A 17,412-nucleotide genomic window follows, 5' to 3' on the forward strand; every position below is an offset into this window, starting at 1 on the left:
CTGGCAGGTGGCACTAATTGACACTGGCAGGTGGCACTAATTGACACTGGCAGGTGGCACTAATTGACACTGGCAGGTGGCACTAATTGACACTGGCAGGTGGCACTAATTGACACTGGCAGGTGGCACTAATTGACACTGGCAGGTGGCACTAATTGACACTGGATGGCACTAATTGACACTGGATGGCACTAATTGACACTGGATGGCAATAGTTAGCACTGGCAGGTGGCACTGATGGCTTTAGTTGGCACTGGTAGGTGGCACTGGATGGAAGGTGGCACTAATTGGCACTGGATGTGGCACTGTTATTGGCATATGTCACTGGACGGCAAGTGGCACTAATTGGCACTGGCGCAAAAAAAAAAAAAATAGTGTCACCCCCCTCAATACAGACCCCCTCTCCCTCCAGTATAGACACCCCCCCTTGCCCCCCGTAGTAGAGACTCCAGAGCGGTGTGTGTCCCACGAGCGCGGCCCCTCCTCCTCTGTGGGTGTAAACAGAGAGGAGGGCCGCCGCGCTGGGTGTACCAAGGTGGCCGCGGCTCCGGAGCTAGGCCGAAGCCGCGGCCTTTCCTGATGCTGTGACCGCGGCGGCAATCCGTGGATTGCCGCCGCGGTCACAGCATCAGGAAAGGCCGCGGCTTCGGCCTAGCTCCGGAGCCGTGGCACCGCTAGCGGCCATGCTAAATATCGGCCTAATTTGGATAAAAAAATAAAAAAAAACGGCCGATGCCGATTTCTCCAAAATGGCCAAATATCGGTCGACCTCTACTCCATTTATAACTCAAACATCACCTTGCATGGATGTAACTTTTAGTACCAATAGAAAAAGAATAGATTTTTTTTAGAGAAATACTAATTGTCCACATTTACCTTTCAAAGAGTTGCAGATTTTCTGGAGAAGGCCACACGTCTTGAAAACAGGCTCGAGCCCAAACACTGCTGTGAGTGTCCACCAGGGACCTCAGATGAGGATGAACCTAGAAACACAATAAAATCACATTAACCAATGTGAGCCGTATACCCCTTCCACCCAGCCAGGTACATTAAAGTGGTTGTGGTCTCTGACTACTTTTACCTACAGGTAAGCCTAGATTAAGGCTTACCTGTAGGTGTTTGCAATATCTCCTAAACATACACGGTCTAGGAGATATTTGCCAAAAAGAATGCACCGCTGTCTACGGCGCATGCGCGCCGTAGACAACGGTGCAGGCGCACTGAGCATGCCGGGTCTTGACTGGGATCTGCCGGTCCCGTGCACGTGATGACGTCATCACCGCTCCAGCCAGTCACCAGGCCGGAGCGATGATGCCTGGAAGGCACTCGGAGGAGACATGGCGGAGGGGAACGAGGAGCACTTCGATCTCAGGTAAGTCATTCAAAATGAGCTAGTATGCTATGCATACTAGCTCATAATGCCTCTTTCAGGGTTTTTTTTATTTTTTTTTGGAAAATTTCTAGAGGGTTTACTTCCTCTTTAAATAAGAAACTAACACACAGTGGCTAAGTGGATAGCATATCTGCCTTCCAACGCTGGGGTTCTCAGTCTGAAACCCAACCAGGACACTATCTGCATGGAGTAGAGGCATAACAAGAACCTTCAGGGCTACAGTGCAAGAAGCCACGAAGGGACCCCCCCCTGGCTTAACTTTCCATTGGTCCAGAGGCCCTTCTCTCCTAGCCTGGGTCCCTTTACTTCCGCCGCAGGGCCCTTTATAAGTCCCGGCTCACAATGCTGTGACTTTTAATGGGGTTGATTTACGAAAACTGAAGAGTGCAAATGTGGCGCAGCTGTGCATGGTAGCCAATAAGCTTCTAACTTCAGCTTGTTCAATTAAGCATGGACTAAAAAACCTGGAAGCGTATTGGTCTCTATGCAGAGCTGCACCAGATTTTGCACTCTGCAATTTTAGCAAATGAACCCCATAAAGTTGCATGAGAAGTCAAAACACATTAATTTCAATGTGCTGTCTTAATCAACGCAACTCAAGTCACAGCGACACAAAAAAAGTTCCTGCATTACTTTTCTGCAACTTTGGTGCAACTGCATAACTTTGTGGTCCTGCCTTTAAGTCCCACAGCGAGCCCCCATCCTGTCCCCTTGGGCCCCTCCCAAAACCTCTTGCACATTCTATGCCGGTGGTGGAACTACCAGGGTTGCAAAGGTCCCACTTGCGACCGGACCCTGGAGTTCCACCACTGGCATAGAGTGTGCATGTTCTGTGTGTGTGTGTGTGTGTGTGTGTGTGTGTGTGTGTGTGTGTGTGTGTGTGTGTGTGTGTGTGTGTGTGTGTGTGTGTGTGTGTGTGTATCTTTTCCCTCTTGTCTGAATTGGCCCCAATATGTATGCAAGGCTAGATTGTAAGCTCCTTGGGGGCAGGGACTAATGTGAATATACAGTAGGTAAAGTGCTGTGTAAATTGTCGGTGCTGTAGAACTACCTGTAATAATGAATGTTTATAGTCTTACATTTCGCATTGAGAGGATATCCGTTGCAGGCAGGCACTCCAGGATATACAAGAGGACATCTTCTGGAAGGTTGAGCAGCGTTAGAAGACGCGGACGTCGTTTCACCCTCCGCTTGGGTGGGGCCGTAAAGCATTTTGAGCAGCGACAGTGCAGGACTGTATGGAGAAAGACAGTATTAGAAGGCTGAGCTAAAAAAAAAAAAAAAAAAGATATTAAAAGGATAACTAAATCTGAACCAACAGTAACAATAATAACTGCCTTCCTCTATGTAATACCATAACCATCGGTGCGGCTCCAAGCCTGCAGTATCAGTCTCCCAGGTGCTGCCACTATGAGTGAATACATCATGCACATGGGCAGAACAGTAGCCATAGGACATGCTTGTTATACACACACGACTGTGATCGGGTGACAACACTGCTCCTGCAGAGGCAAAGGCTCTGTCAAGGTCCCCGGGGACACAAGAGTATTATGACCCAGATAATGTTACCATACAATCATATATTCATCATCCCCTTACTCCCCCGTCAATCGGTTTTCCGGTGGTAATGAAGGGAACCGCCTGGTCTCTCCGGGTATAACAGATCATGTGACGGCACAGTGTCCAACGCAGTATGCCACGTTGACAATTACGCGGTCATGCGACGCTGTACCCAAACAAAACCAACATCTTTTTTAACCACAAATAGAGCTTTATTTTGGTGGTATTGATTACCTCTGCAGTTTTTATTTTTTTGTGCTATAAAAAAAAGTGACGGTTTTGAAGAAAAAAACTTTTAGTCCAATATGTATTCTGCTTGCATATTTTTGTTAAAAAAATCCCAATAAGCGTATATTGATTGGTTTGCACAAAAGTATTGCGTCTACAAACTATGGGATATTTATGCCATTTTTTTTTTTTTACCATTAATGGCAACGATCAGCGGGACCGCAACATTGCGGCGGACAAATCGGACACTTTTGTGGGGAACAGTGACATTATTGCAGTCATCGGTGCTAAAAAATATGCGCGTGCCGCCCACATGACATACAGGTACCCGGGGGACCCGCCCCCTGGGAGGTGCTGTACTGAAAGAAGTCGTTTAACACTTAAAGTGCTGTTTTTTCTGCCCAAGTCTCTCCTGAAAGGAAGGATATATAACCCTAAGGCCAATGCTGCTGTGTCCGTCCATGAACGGAAGAGAAATATGCGCGTGCCGCCCAGTGGCCATTGCACAAATGACATACAGCAGGGTTTGACAAATTTGCTTGGAATCTAGGAGCCAGCTAAAAAAGTTAGGAGCCAGAAAACGCGCCCCGTCCCGACGAGCTTGCGCGCAGAAGCGAACACATACGTGAGCAGCGCCCGCATATGTAAACGGTGTTTAAACCACACATGTGAGGTATCACCGCGATTGGTAGAGCGAGAGCAATAATTCTAGCCCTAGTCCTCCTCTGTAACTCAAAACATGCAACCTGTAGAGTTTTTTAAACGTTGCCTATGAAGATTTTAAAGGGTAAAAGTTTGTCGGCATTCCACGAGTGGACGCAATTTTGAAGCGTAACATGTTGGGTATGAATTTACTCGGCGCAACATTATCTTTCATAATATTAAAAAAAAAATGGGGATAACTTTACTGTTGTCTTATTTTTTAATAAAAAAAAAGTGTAATTTTTTTTCCAAAAAAGTGCGCTTGTAAGACCGCTGCGCAAATACGGCGTGACAGAAAGTATTGCAACGATCACCATTTTATTCTCTAGGGTGTTAGGATAAAAAATATATATAATGTTTGAGGGTTCTAATTAGAGGGAAGAAGATGGCAGTGAAAATAGTGAAAAATTACATTAGAATTGCTGTTTAACTTGTAATGCTTAACTTGTAATACCAACGGCCACCACCAAATGGCGCCAGCTTACACATCTGGTGGTGCCCGGGATTTGTCGAGCCCTGACATACAGGTACGTAATTGTGCGCAACAGAGCCGACCTGCTGCATGCGGTCAGCAAGTGGTTAATGTAATTCAGAGCAATGCTTGCAGTGGCCGGTGTGCCAATGGAAAAGAAAAGGCAGCAGTATAAAGTAATATTGGCATGGCTGCTTGGTATGCCTGGGTATGATCTATCCTTTAATTCAGTTCTGTGATCATTTGCTACAATGTCACAATCTTAATTAGAATCCCCCACACACTCCTAGAGCTGCATCTGGCAGATTTATGAGTAATGGCTTTGCATTAGCTCGGCAATGTTCCTTGAAAAGTTTGAATTAAAAATAATAACCGCGGCTTTAAGTCATTGTCGCACTCCGTCACCGATCGCTGCATATTATCGGAGGGAGCATTATTCGATTTTTTTAAGTTTAGAAAAAAAAGCAGAGTTGTATAAATCAAGGCATGCGTCAATACACACGCCGGCGCCGAATCCTTCATTACGGTGTAATGGGACTGTACTGCGGCAGCTTTATGAGCTCCTACTGACTGCAATATCAATGACTCAAACATCGATGTTTAATTAGGCGTTTTTTTTTTTTTTTACACTTCTTTGACGCGCACAACTTCTGTGTTTAGTCCCCCGGGCACAATATTGTCTCCAATATCTAGCTGGTCTCTCTAGTGGGCGCAGGTGTCAGCAGTCATTTAGAATCCTGTGCTGTGCCAAGAGACCGACTGTCAACACAGTGCTGACGGCATCGATCGCAGAGGGCCCCTGGTGGAATGGCACAAGCTTTTGACCATGAGATGTCACAGAATTCAAAGCGCATATATCACCAGAGGAACTGTTAAAGGAAAGGCAGAGACCTTTAAAGGGGTTGTAAAGGAATTTTTTCCCCCCTAAATATCTTCCTTTCCCTTAGTGCAGTCCTCCTTCACTTACCTCATCCTTCCATTTTGCTTTTAAAATGTCCTTATTTCTTCTGAGAAATCCTCACTTCCTGTTCTTCTGTCTGTAACTCCACACCGTAATGCAAGGCTTTCTCCCTGGTGTGGAGTGTCGCGCTTGCCCCCTCCCTTGGGCTACAGAAGAGTCAGGACGCCCACTAACACACAGCTCCTTTTTCTATCTACAACGTAGAGAGCGTCCTGACTCTCCTGTAGTCCAAGGGAGGGGGCGAGCACGACACTCCACACCAGGAAGAAAGCCTCGCATTACAGTGTGTAGTTACAGACAGAAGAAATTTTTTTTTTTTTGCATATAGACCTTATCCTCAAGTTTTGTCTCCGGCTGTGTTTTGATCTCTGAAGAGCGATCAACATTTGGACAGCTCTTCAGAGAGGAGGGGTTGTAGCGCCTCCTCACTGCTTGCTTTAACCCCTTCAATCCTGCATTAGGATGCTGCAACTGTGTGCAGCATGTGAAAAGCCTACCTCCCTTATTTGTGCGATGAAGGCCAAGGGGAAAGTTTACGGTGCCACCTTGCCACATTACGGGTGCAGTGATGCAGCATGTGACCAGCCTCCTCTGGCTGTTTTGTAGGCTTTAGGAGGGTGGTAAAACCATGGCTCAACTCCCTGCTTTTACCATCCACATGTATGAAAACGGTGGAAGTGAAGGACAGCCAACCTTGTATTTCCCCAACATTTGTGGTCAACAAACTGGTTCAGGTGTGTACGGGTCACCTGGATCTGCTCGGCACACATCTGGGCAGAGCAATGCCAACACTCGCTATGCAGAGCATCGCTATCATACAAATAGAAGGGTACAAGCTCTATACAAGCCACTCTGATTGTACATCATTCATGAAAGCAGCTGGTCCTCCTCCCTCCATTGTCCCCGCCATATGCTGTCAGTTATACATCTCTACATTTAAAAGGAAACGCATTCTTGCGGGTCACGCGAGTCTGCTGATGGCACGCTGCCAGCGGAGATCTCACAGCCGTCTGACCAAACAGTTACAAATGAAATGTGCAATGTGTGGGCTCACTAATGTGTGAGAGATGGGGAGCTTCCTCCAACAGATTTCAAGAAGCGAGACGGAACTTCCCTAAGCGAACACTCTTCAACTGCCGATTACAGCATGGCGAGCTTGTGCTGCCCGAGAGGTGGGCAGCCTGCGACACCAAGACCCCCGATCATACCAGTTACATGAAGTCCTTCTACTGTATATGATCTTACTGTCTGCCAGACTCACACATGGGCCATTTGAATCACAGCAAAACGCAGGACCCGTTTGCGATTCCACCATTTCTCAATGGCACCCAAAACGCGGTGCGATTCTCCTGCGATTGTCACACGACAACTCGCACAAACAAAATCACGGGACGAGCATCGCCCAAAAAGTTCCGGTACTTCCTTTGGGCGACACAGGCTCCAATCGTAGCAAAACTGCATTGCGTTTGGAGTGCCATTGAGAAACTATGGCATCACAAACATGCCCCGCGTTTTACCACGATTTCTGAATCGTGGGCAGAAGTGCTGCAATTCAAATCGTCCGGGTGTGAGCGGAGCCCAAGAATTTTTTTATGGTTTCCCTTTGATCCGAGTATGCAAAGCGACAGGTTCTCTTGAAAGCTCACCACCATTGCTTGCTCCCTAGCTGAGGGTCATAGCCCAGTATAAGATTTTATATTTAGGGGGGAGTTTTTTCCCCCCCAGGACCGGTGCTAAGAATCCTTCTATTACCGGGTGCAGACTCTCACAAATGACCCTCCCATGTCCCTCCTGTCTTGATAGCCTCTCCGGGGTGTGCAGGGGAGAAGTCAATCCGCCGCGATCCTGGGAAAAGGCCGGATGCCACAGACTAGGCCGAAGCCGCGGCCTCGCCTAAAAACTCCTGCCTGCAGCTCCTCAGGATCGGCGCTAGAGTCCTCCTGGTGCAGACCCTCACAACTGACCCCCCTGCCTTGGTGGCCTCTCTGGGGTGTGCAGGGGAGAAGTCAATCCACCGTAATCCTGGGAAAAGGCCGTCTGCCGCGGACCAGGCCGAAGCCTCGCCTAAAAAAAATCCTGACCGCAGCTCCTCAGGACCGGCGCAGTGTCCATCAAAAAATAAAAAGATTTGAATCGTAAATCGAGTGTGTGTATAATATATATATATATTATATATATATATATATATATATATATATATATATATATATATATATATATATATCTATCATTTTTTTAGGGGGGAAAAAAAGCCCAGCTCTTATATATATATATATATATATCACACACACACACACAAACAAACACAAGCGCAATTAACCATTGCAGAGATGATGAAGCAATTTTTTTGTTATCCCTCTAAGGCCAGGTTCACAAATATGCCAAGCAGGAACCAGTGCGGGTTCCTGCATCGCATGTCTCTCGCAGGCAGTTTACACTGCCCTCTGTAAACAGCTGCGGGTATCAAAAGAAAGTAAACACCCCCAAATCGGTTCACATATCGCAGTGTGAACTGTCAAATGGTACAGGAATTAAAGGGGTTGTAAAGGTAAATGTTTTTTTCAACTGCATTAAGGTGAAAAAACATCCGACGGTACCGCCCCCCCCCCCGAACCCCCGTTTTACTTACCCGACCCCTCGAAAGTCCTGCGTGCGTCCCTGTGATCCTCTTCGGTTCCCAGCCTGGCCATTGATTGGCTAGGCTGGACGGATTGATAGCAGCGCAGCCATTGGCTGGCGCTGCTGTCAATCACAGCAGATGACGCGGCGCGCCGGGGGCGTTCCCAAGTGATACAGTCGGCGGCTATGCCCGCCGCTGTATCACGGGAGCGCGCTCGCAAAAGTTTTCAACCGTGCTCGCTCGCATAAAAGGTGGAAAGCTTTTGCGAGGGGGAGCCCAGACAGCCGCCGAGGGACCCCAGAAGACCAGGTTAGGGGACACTCTGTGCAAAACGAGCTGCACAGTGGAGGTAAGTATAACATGTTTGTTATTTAAAAAAAAAAAATTCCTGCCTTTAGTGTTCCTTTAAATCGCATGTGTCTGAACAATCATGTGATCTGATTCCAGTGCGGACAAAAAAAAAGGGGGGTCCTGCGCCATTTTGGTGCAAATGAGATTCTAGCCATTCAGTTTGTATGGCTGAATTGGCATCGCGTGTGATCTGCACAGCAAGAAGGTGCAAATGCCATGCGATGTCTGTGTTGGCACCAGTGTGAACCCAGCAAAATAATCAAGGCAAGAATCAAGCCATTAACCCTTGCAGTTATGGGGAAAGTCTAACTCCAAGCAAATTTCTTTTGTTATCCCTTTAAAGCGGTTTGCCCGTCTGTAATGTCTAACGCAGGCATCTGATAAGAAATGACTCACTGCTGTGATGACTCACTAAGTTCTGTAAAATGCATCGCTGACCTTTTTTTTTTTTTTTTTTAAATGCTCTGTTTTTAAAGAGAAACAAACAAAAGAAAAAAAAAAACGCCACCTGCTGGTCAAAGATGATATGATTTAAAAAAAAAAAGAAAAAAAAAATGTACCCTAATAAAGAAAACATGCAGAAACCAGTAAGAAATTCCATAATAGGGGGATTTTCTTACATATTATGCCAAACTATCACAAGCATTTAAAATAAAAAAACCCTGGCTTCACATTACTTTTTAAATCACAGGTGTCAAACACAAGGCCTGCGGGCCGAATCCGGCCCTCCAGGCCATTTCATGTGGCCCTCGCACCTCTCCTGCAGCTGCAGAAAAGCTCCAGCCCTCCTTTGGTCCTCCACCAGACCCTTACTTTCTGCTCTCAAGCAATGCATTCAGCTTCTTCCCAGCAGCAGCATAAGGTAAGTAGGGTGCACTGTGATGTAAGGGAGAGTGGGGGACCCCATCCCTTCGCGTTTAGAAGCCAACGCATACACAAAAGTTGTGCATGCATATGTAAACAGTGTTCATACCACATGTGAGGTATTGCCATGAACTTAAAGCGGGGAATCCACTACATTTTGCATTTTATCTATACACATAGGGTCACTTACTATTGCTAAATGTGCCGCCGTTCCGCAGACTTCTTACAAACGAACACTTTATATTCCGGTGTGCTGATGGTTGTCATTTTGCTTGTGGGCATTGTTAAGCCCACAAGCAATTAATTCCTGGATTTCTCTGGAGATGAATCAGAAAGCGCCGCCTGTCCCGCCCCAATCTCGCGCATGTGCAAGGCAGCATCAGCGTCGTCAACCACTTGGGTTGGCATGATAACGAGCGGCGGCTGCGGAAGTGCACGTGATTCATGCTCAGGTGAGGCGCACGGCATCATGTGTCATCATTTCCCAGGAGCATTAGCGATGAGAGGAGCCGACGTCAGGATCCTCGGTGAATAGGAAGGCAGATTTCATGGGACCGCATAGCAACAGGCATTTCAAGGTGAGTAAAACATTTTTTTTTTTTTTAGGTCTAAGCTACATTATAAGGCAAAATAATTTTTTTGATGGAAACTCCACTTTAAGACCCCTCTCACACTGTGGCCATGGCTGCGTTAGTACTAAAGCGCCACTAATTTTAGTGGCACTTAGCGCTGTTTATGATGTGCTTTTCGGCAGCTAGAAGGGCGCTTTTAACCCCCAAAAAATAGGGGGGGGGGGGGTTACAAGCGCCGTGTTGCTATGCTTCCGGAGCGCTTTTCAGGCACTGCCCATTCATTTCAGTGGGCAGGGCGTTTTAGGAGCGCCAAATACAGCCCTCCCAAACTGCCCCAAAGACGCTGCTTGCAGGACTTTTCCTAACGTTCTGCAAACACCGCCCCAGTGTAAAAAGTCACACTGAAATGAATGGGAGGCGGTTTTCAGGTGCTTTACAGACGCTATTTGTAGCGCTAAAAACACCTGAAAACCACCTCAGTGTGAAAGAGGTCTTATGCCGCATACACATGACCGTTTTTCGGGTTGTAAAAAAAAAAATGACATTTTTAATGGTCTAGAAAAAACGTTTTTTCAACCCGATCGTTAAAACGGCCTTGCCTACACACGATTGTGAAAAAAAATGCCGCATCGCAGGTTTGCCGGCGGCAGTTCACACTGCCCTATGCAAACAGCTGGGAGTGTCATTTAAAAAAAGTTAAATGGGCTGTAAAGATTCGTGTTTTTTCACCTTAATGCATCCAGGTGAAAAAACACCTCGCTGTCACGCCCCCCCCACTTTACCTGCTCTGCGCGCCCCCCTGGCGTCCTCTTCTCCACAAAGTCTCTGCGTTGATTGGATAGATTGATAGCAGCGCAGCCATTGGCTCCCGCTGCTGTCAATCAAATCCAATGACGCAGCCATTAGGGGCAAGACCAAGTCATACAATCAGCATCTATGGACACTGACCGTATGACATGGGAGCGCGCCCGCAGGGTAACCCCCTCGGCAGAGAGCTTCCCAGAGGGGTTAGCTATTGCTGGGAGGAGCCGCGGGACCCCAGAACAGCAGGATCAGGGCCACTCTGTGCAAAACAAACTGCACAGTGGAGGCAAGTATGAAATAAATACTGTGTAACATAACAAAAATTGCAATGATTGCCATTTCATTCCCTAGGGTCTCTGCTAAAATAATAAAAAAAAGATTATATATATATATAATGTTTGGGAGTTATAATTAATTTTCTAGCAAAAAATACAGATTTAAACTTGTAAACAAAAAGTGCCAGAACAGACCTGGGGCCAGATCCACGAAGCAGTTATGCTGGCGTATCTATTGATACGCCGCGTAACTGCTAGGATGCTCCGGCGTATCTGTTTTGTATCCACAAAACAAGATACGCCTGAAGCTGGGCTAGATCTGACTGGCGTACGTCTTAGTACGCCGTCGGATCTAAGGTGCATATTTACGCTGCCCGCTAGGTGGTGCTTCCGTCGATTTCCGCGTCGAGTATGCAAATTAGCTAGATACGCGAGTCCACAAACGTACGTCTGGCGAATTTTTTTACGTCGTTTCCGTAAGGCATTTTTCGGCGTAACGTCACCCCTGCTATATGAGGCGTACTCAATGTTAAGTATGGACGTCAGGCCAGCGTCGAATTTTACGTTGTTTACGTAAAACGTTCGCGAATAGGGCTTTGCGCAGAATTACGTTCACGTCGAAAACATTGGCTTGTTGCAGGTTAATTTGGAGCATGCGCACTGGGATACCCCCACGGACGGCGCATGCACCGTTAAAAAAAAAACGTCATTTACGTCGGGTCAAGACGTATTAACATAAAACACGCCCACAACTTAGTGATTTGAATTGCGCGCCCTTACGCCGACACAGTTACACTACGCCACTGTAACTTACGGCACAAATTCTCTGTGGATACGGGAAATACGCTGTAAGTTACGGTGGCGTAGTGTATCCGAGATACACTACGCCGGACGTAAACATGCACCGCTGTACGTGGATCTGGCCCCTGGTCTTCAAGTGGTTAAATATCAAACTTTCCGGTCTATATCAGTTAGGTTTCCTATTTTATGTTAGATAGCATTCACATGTACGGAGCGCATGAAGGAGTGCAAAGTTATGCCGTCGCACTTACGCTGATATTTATTAACAGCAACCCAAAACGCAGCAAGACGCAGGTTTTTAGTTCAAAGCTCAAGGAGGCGCATGAGATTTTTTTACCAACATTTTGTCATGTGTGGGGCAACCCATTAAAGTGAATGGCCTGCCCTAGGCATAAAGTACAAAAAAAAAAAAAACACGCAAAACGTGCGATACTTAACGGCGTAAACGGAGGATAAACCTAGAAGTTATATAAAATTTAATCAGTGGGATACCTTTTTTTTTCTTTCCTTTATTTGAAAGGTACTTGTATAGCGCCGTCAATTTTACGCAACGCTTTCAGCGCAACGCCATTTTTTTCTATTTGTCTATTTTGGTGTGTATATCACTTTTTAGTTGCTGCTTTACATTAGTGATCTACTTAGCGCAGTATTTTCCTTTTCTATGCTTTTACATATACATTGTACAGTCACATCAGTCCCTGGCCTCCAGGAGCTTACACTCTAAGCTCCCTATATTATGATACATAGTGAATACGACCCATGTGACCCCATACATACCATTGATGAATGAGCACGCCCATCCCGGAAGTGATTACTCAATGATTCCCCCCCCCCCCACCCCCTCCTCCCCCGCACACCCAGACCAGCTACTGGCTGCCAGTAAGTTTATTTTCAAACCTCCCCCGCCCAACACCCACAGCACAATCACAATCAATTACACCCCCCCAATCCACAAAAACACAACAATTGTCCTCCACGTACTCTCGCCTATTTACATCTGAATCCAGAGACAATGGCCAAATACCAGCAGACTCCATATGAAACTCCCAGCCCAAAACTCATCCTAATCATTTACTAAATGTAGTGTATAAAGATCGCACCTTTTATACAATCATCACACACACACTGCACAATCATCTGGGCTTTTTACATAAAATATATATCACACCACCTATTGTACGTTTAATATGCAATCAACACAAATCAAATCACTTTTTATACAAAGATCTCTCGCATCACACAATCAACACACACACACACACACACAACTGTAGTTTCTACAGAAAGATGACACAGTTTATTGTGTTATTTTATATACAAAGATCACACACATTACACAATTTATTGTACTTGGGTTAAGATCTCATTTTTTTTTTTAAATATACACAATGAACTCACGCATCACAAAAACTTTTGTCCTTGTTTTTGTATAAAGATCACAAATACACACAACTGTACTTTATACATGAAAGTTTTCACAGATCACACAATTGTATTTGTTTTATACAAAGATCATACACACTATACAATTCATTGTACAAGATCACATACTTTTTCCATAAGGATCTCACACAGCTGTGTAATAATGTGGGATCTTTAAATGTACAACAAATTGTTTAGTGTGTGAGATTTGTGTGGTTTGTGTATAAAGTATAAAAGTACAATAAACTGCATGGTGTGTGATTTTTGAAAAAACAAACAAAAAAGTACAATAAATTGTGTGACGTCTGAAATCTTTGTATATAAAAGGACAATAAATGGCGATTTGTACGAAATTTCTGTATATAAAACTATAATAAATGGTGATATGTGAGATCTTTGTATATAAAAGTACAATAAATGGCGATTTGTACGAGTTCTCTGTATATGAAAGTACAATAAATGGTGATTTGTACGAGTTCTCTGTATATAAAAGTACAATAAATGGTGATTTGTACGAGTTCTCTGTATATAAAAGTACAATAAATGGTGATTTGTACGAGTTCTCTGTATATAAAAGTACAATAAATGGTGATTTGTACGAGTTCTCTGTATATAAAAGTACAATAAATGGCGATATGTGAGATCTTTATATATAAAAGTACAATAAATGGCGATTTGTACGAGTTCTCCGTATATATAAGTACAATAAATGTTGATATGTCTGAGATATTTGTATATAAAAAGTACAATAAATGGAGATATCTGTGGGATCTCTGTATAGAAGTACAATAATCCCGCATTCACATTGGAGCGATTTGTGATGCGATTTGACAGGTCAAATCACATGACAAGTCGCACCCTATTGCCAGCAATCGCACTGTTCAAATTGGTGCGACGCCAACTTTGCAGTGTCGCTCTGATTTAAAAAAGTAGTTCCTGTACCACTTTTGGGTGCAACTTGCATAGACGTCTGTGCATGAATCCGCACAGATGTCCTCCAAGTCGACTTACATACAGCTTTGAAATCGTGCAATTTCGGATGAAGTCGCGTGATTTCAAAGCCGCAGTCAATGTCAACGAGGGTTAAATGTTGATATGTATGAGATCTCTGTATATGAAAGTACAATAAATAGCGATAGGTATGAGATCTCTGTATAGAAACGTACAATAAATGGTGAAAAGTGTGAGCGATCTCTGTATAAGTACCCAAATAATATAAAAGTACAATAAATGGCAATATGTATAAAATCTTTGTATATAAAAATGCAATAAATGGCGATGTGTGTAAGATCTCTGTATATAAAAGTACAAGAAATGGCGATATGTGTGAGATCTCTGTATAAGTACCCAAATAATATAAAAGTACAATAAATGGCAATATGTAGAAAATCTTTGTATATAAAAATACAATAAATGACGATGTGTGTAAGATCTCTGTATATAAAAGTACAATAAATGGCAATATATACAGAGATTTTATATACATAAAAGTACAATAAATGGCGATGTGTGTAAGATCTCTGTATATAAAAGTACAATAAATGGCGATGTGTGTGAGATCTCTGTATATAAAAGTACAATAAATGGTGATATGCATGAGATCTTTGTATATAAAAAAGTACAATAAATGGCGATATGTATAAAATCTCTGTATATAAAAGTACAAAAAAATGGCGATATGTATGAGATCTTTGTATATAAAAGTATAATAAATGGCGATGTGTATGAGATCTTTGTATATAAAAGTATAATAAATGGCGATGTGTATGAGATCTTTGTATATAAAAGTATAATAAATGGCGATGTGTGTGAGATCTCTGTATATAAAAGTACAATAAATGGCGATATGTATAAAATCTCTGTATATAAAAGTACAAAAAAATGGTGATATGTATGAGATCTCTGTATATAAAGGTACAATACATGGTAAGATGTATATAAAATCTCTGTATATAAAAGTACAATAAATGGGGATATGTATGAGATCTGTGTATATAAAAGTACAATAAATGGCAATATATACAGAGATTTTATATACATAAAAGTACAATAAATGGCGATGTGTGTGAGATCTCTGTATATAAAAGTACAATAAATGGCAATATCTATAAAATCTCTGAATATAAAAGTACAATAATTTGTGGGATCTTTGTATAAAATAAGTACAATTCATGTTATTTTATCAATATGCGAACCACACAATTTTCTGCACTTTTCATTCCAAGATCTCACACACGACACAATTCGTTTTTTTTTTTGTATATAGAAAGATCTGAGTTTATTGTACTTTTTATATACAACTCACACATTTTATATCACACTCATCAGTTACTATTACAACACATTTACACAGATCTTGAAGACAGAATTGTGTTACATGACTGTGTATATAAAGTAACAATGTATAGCTGATTCTATGGAGGAGAAGTGAGGTCATGGGACATGCTGGAACTTCGAGCACTTTATTAATGGATGGTCCCCTAAGTAGGGGGCTTCTGGGAGAAGTGCCCAGTAAGTAATGCGATCCCCTCCAATCCATGCAGCCAATCAGAGGAGACAACTCTGGAGAGTTGCTGCCCCTCCCCCATCTCAACTCTTCACCAACTTTGGAGGGAGATTTAAACTGCTTGGAGCAGGAAGTTGGCCGCTATTGGGGCAGAGGGCTGAGCACAGCAGGGGGGGCACAGACAGGCCACACTGCCGAATTCCAGCACTTCATTATGAGTTTGTATAGATCCCCCCCCCCCCTCCTCCAATATACATCATCATCATACTAAAGGGAGGGAAAAGTTTACTAATAGCCTGTCGCTATAAAGAGGGAACTACAAGTACCAGGAATCCCTGAGTATAGAGAGACATGCTGGGACTTGTAGTTCATCACAGCTCATCAATACAAGATTTTAAATCGTGAGATCTGCAGAAACGCCCCCCCCCCCCCCCGCCGATCACATGATACTTTTATAACTTTATCCTGAAAAAGGGAGGGAACATTTCACCAAGAGCCCCCAATCTGAAGGAACTACAAGTACCAGGAAGCCCAGAGTATAGAGAGACATGCTGGGACTTGTAGTTCATCACAGATCAATACAAGATTTTCAATCGCGAGATCGGCAGAAACGCCCCCCCCGCACCGATCACATGATACTTTTATAACTTTTTCCTGAAAAAGGGAGGGAACATTTCACCAAGAGCCCCCAATCTGAAGGAACTACAAGTACCAGGAGGCCCTGACAGAGGACAAGGAGACATGCTGGGACTTGTAGTTCATCACTGCTTGTCAATATAAGATTTCCAATGCTCAGATCTGTCCCCTCCCCCCATATAAATGATCTTTTATATCTTTATTCTGAAAAAGGAGGGAAGTCCACCAACCAATCACTACAAGTACCAGGAAGCCCTGGCAGAGGACATGACAGGACTTGTACTATGTATAGGAGGAATACAAGATCATCCAATGGCACCCAATCAAATATTAGACGGTTATCGGAGCAAGATTTACACCCAGCTGGCCATACACTATGCAATCTCACTGTACAATCTTTTCGTTTTACCAAAACTAGGAAGACAACCGCCCATCAGGCTAAAAAAATGTACAATCAGATTGTATAGTATTATTAGACTCATCAGAGGGACAGGGATAAAGAACCCCCCCAGCAGAAAAAGAGGACCTGTCACCTGAGATCGTCCACTAGACTCTCATCAGATGTCCAATTATAAATGGTAGAGGAGTTCCTATAGCTGGGCAATCCTTCTAAACACACACTATACAATCTGATTGTACAATCTCTGGTACAAGGGGCTTCCTGATTGGCTAATACATGAGTTGTCCTCAATTTATGGGAAATCGTCCAATCTGATTGTACAGTGTATCATCACCAATCTATAGTAGATGATACAATCAGATCGTACAGTGCACGGTCAGGTCTAGCAGAGGGAATCCTGAGTGAGTGTAGTTGGGTGGCAGCATATGCCAGGGGGGTATAGACAGGTGACAGCCACTTACCGCCTCCCTTCATCCTGGTAGGTGGGTGAGTGAGGTAGATGGATGGAGAACAGGGTGCAGCGCGGCCGCCTGGTCCAGCAGTCAGATTCCGGTGTGATCTCCCAGCCGGGCCGCGCTTCCACCACCGCTCAGGCCACACCCCCTCCTCATTGCATTCACCATACCACTATGAAAGTTTCGCCACGCCCCCTACCCCGCAACCAGCCAATCGCTGCACGCTAAGAAAGGGCGGAAGCGTTTCTATGGAAACCCAGCAAAATTCCCGGAAGCTTTACATCTGATACTATTACCTCGGTGTGCATTCACAACCAAACACACTGGTCTGGGTGTCAAGTGAGTCAATGCTCGCTGCCCCGGCTGGCGCGCTATCACCACTATATCACG

The 17,412-nt window shown here is 44.2% G+C and overlaps 1 protein-coding gene across 3 annotated transcripts in view; it reads right to left on the reverse strand.

Annotated features, from left to right (window-relative positions):
- Positions 1-17,174, reverse strand: part of CCNF (cyclin F) — a 45,631-nt gene extending 28,457 nt beyond the window's left edge. For 2 of the 3 annotated variants that reach the window (XM_040356607.1, XM_040356606.1), the window contains exons 1-3: positions 17,029-17,173; positions 2,473-2,627; positions 877-983 (exon numbers count right to left, since the gene is read on the reverse strand). In XM_040356607.1, coding sequence (XP_040212541.1) covers positions 877-983; positions 2,473-2,627; positions 17,029-17,041 — 275 coding nt within the window. In that variant the 5' untranslated portion in view covers positions 17,042-17,173. Of the gene's footprint in view, positions 1-876; positions 984-2,472; positions 2,628-17,028 lie in introns of all 3 variants that reach the window. The other variant, XM_040356608.1, reaches the window with a different exon arrangement.
- Positions 17,175-17,412: the final 238 nt, after the last annotated feature.

Source organism: Rana temporaria, chromosome 6 (genome assembly GCF_905171775.1).
Source record: "Rana temporaria chromosome 6, aRanTem1.1, whole genome shotgun sequence".
NCBI classification, from domain to species: domain Eukaryota; kingdom Metazoa; phylum Chordata; class Amphibia; order Anura; family Ranidae; genus Rana; species Rana temporaria.